We start from the raw sequence: 1,956 nt of genomic DNA on the forward strand, positions 1-1,956 counted from the left end.
TCTCATTATTATGGGGGGGGGGGAGGGGGTAGGGACAAATACTTTGATACCTTTCCCCCGTTCGCACTGACATTATGCACACTTAAAAAGATTATACATGAGGGGACCAAGGGAACAATCGTTGTACCGAAAGGGCCCACACAACCGTGGTACCCTTTGTTTCAGAAACGTCTAGTTAGTAATCAAGTCACGTTCGAACCAGATTTAGAATCACTATTATCTCCTTGCAGGAAACAACAGCATCCATTAGCGACGCAATTAACGATGACAGCAGAGACTGTATTCGGAAAGCGTACACCTCGCGAGGGTTTTCAACAGAAGCAGCCTCTATATTAGCAGTTTTGGTAGCAGTATCAACGCTGAAACAATACAGTGGACCACTGAGAGACTGGCAGATATTCTGCAGACTGAACAAAATAAACCCATACCAAGGGGGCGCTAAGATAGCCTTGGAATTCCTAGTGGGGAAATTCAAACAAGGTGCATCATACGGACCACTAAACTCGATGAGATCAGCCACTTCGCTAATGTTGCTTAATGGCATATCCAACGGCCAAACGATCAAGAGATTCTTCAAATCAGTATTCAGGAAAAGGCCACCAAGGGCCAGATATGAAGTCACTTGGGACGTCAACATAGTATTGAGATTCATACAAACAGAACGCGGGCTGGTTGGGAGAAACCTCAGAGGAATCTCTGAAAAGACAGCAACACTAATTACGTTGGCGACGGCACAAAGGATACAAACACTAGCCTTGATAAACATTAACAGCATCACGGTGACTTCGAGGGGTGCAGAGATCAAGATACCAGACCTGGTCAAAATATCAAGAATTAGAGGATCACAACCAAATCTGGTACTACACTTTTTCACGAAAAGACCAAAGATCTGTGTAGCAAATACGACCATGGAATACCTAAACATTACCAAAGAAATTAGAGGACAAAACAAAAGATTATTTATGACGACAAGAAAGCCGCACGAAGCGGCGAACACACAAATAATAAGTTGGTGGATTAAAAGTGTCCTTAAAAGAGCGGGAATCAAAATGGACAAGTTCACAGCATACAGTACAAGACATGCAGCATCATCGGCTGCACTGCGGAATGGAGTAGATATTGGCACCATTAGGAAGACCGCCGGATGGTCGGATAACTCAAAAACATTTGCAAATTTTTACAACAGACCAATACTGACAGAAGAGGGAAAGTTCGCAAAAACTGTTATGGAATGGAAAAAAAAAGAGTAGAACATTGGTGAAGGAAGCCAAAGCTTCATTATATAAGTAAGAGCATTAACATATTCTTATATAGCATTATAACTACAGTAAAAAAAAGGAAGAAAAAATGAACAAAACTCTGAACAAGTACATTAATCTTCGAAGGACGAGGCTCGAAGTATAATTGTACGATCAAACGAACTTATCTGTGAAGTTCGATCGTTATTATACGAAGAGCTTCGTTCGTGAAGATGCTTCCCACCCTTACTAATTCCCAATAATATATCCACACTTCTCGTATAAGTGAGGAAGCTCATTTTTCTATAACACCAGGAAAACGAAAGTTAAAAACATACTCTAAAAAATGAAGAAGCCAGCGCGCAAGCGGCGGGAGGGGGAAAGCAAGAGGTACCAACTTCTTTTTTCCCCTAGCTCTCAAATTGTGAAATTCACTAGGAACGACTACCACTACTACCAGAGATGAATAGGGAGATTGCCAATGGGCCGATATTCTTGAAACCAATTTATTTTGGAGTAAACGCGCCACCTGAGCGGAGGGCCGTCGAACAATACCTACGTCTTTGATTGGTGGAGTATATATAGATATACTACGCATGATATTCGTGAGCTCTGTGAGACGCATGGATTATACCGGGTGGCACTGTAAAGCGTGTGTTTTCTATTGTCGACGCGTCACCTGGACGGAGAAGCTTCGAACCATACCACGTTTTTGATT

General features: G+C 42.2%; 1 protein-coding gene across 1 annotated transcript in view; it reads left to right on the forward strand.

Moving 5' to 3' along the window:
- Window positions 1–1,250, forward strand: part of LOC107273237 — a 1,960-nt gene extending 710 nt beyond the window's left edge. The window contains exon 2 of the mRNA XM_015751213.1: window positions 231–1,250. Within this exon, the coding sequence (XP_015606699.1) occupies window positions 231–1,250 (1,020 nt within the window). The remainder of the gene's footprint in view (window positions 1–230) is intronic.
- Window positions 1,251–1,956: the final 706 nt, after the last annotated feature.

The sequence above is a fragment of the Cephus cinctus genome, unplaced genomic scaffold (genome assembly GCF_000341935.2).
Source record: "Cephus cinctus unplaced genomic scaffold, Ccin1 Ccin1_scaffold1528, whole genome shotgun sequence".
Classification (NCBI taxonomy): Eukaryota; Metazoa; Arthropoda; class Insecta; order Hymenoptera; family Cephidae; genus Cephus; species Cephus cinctus.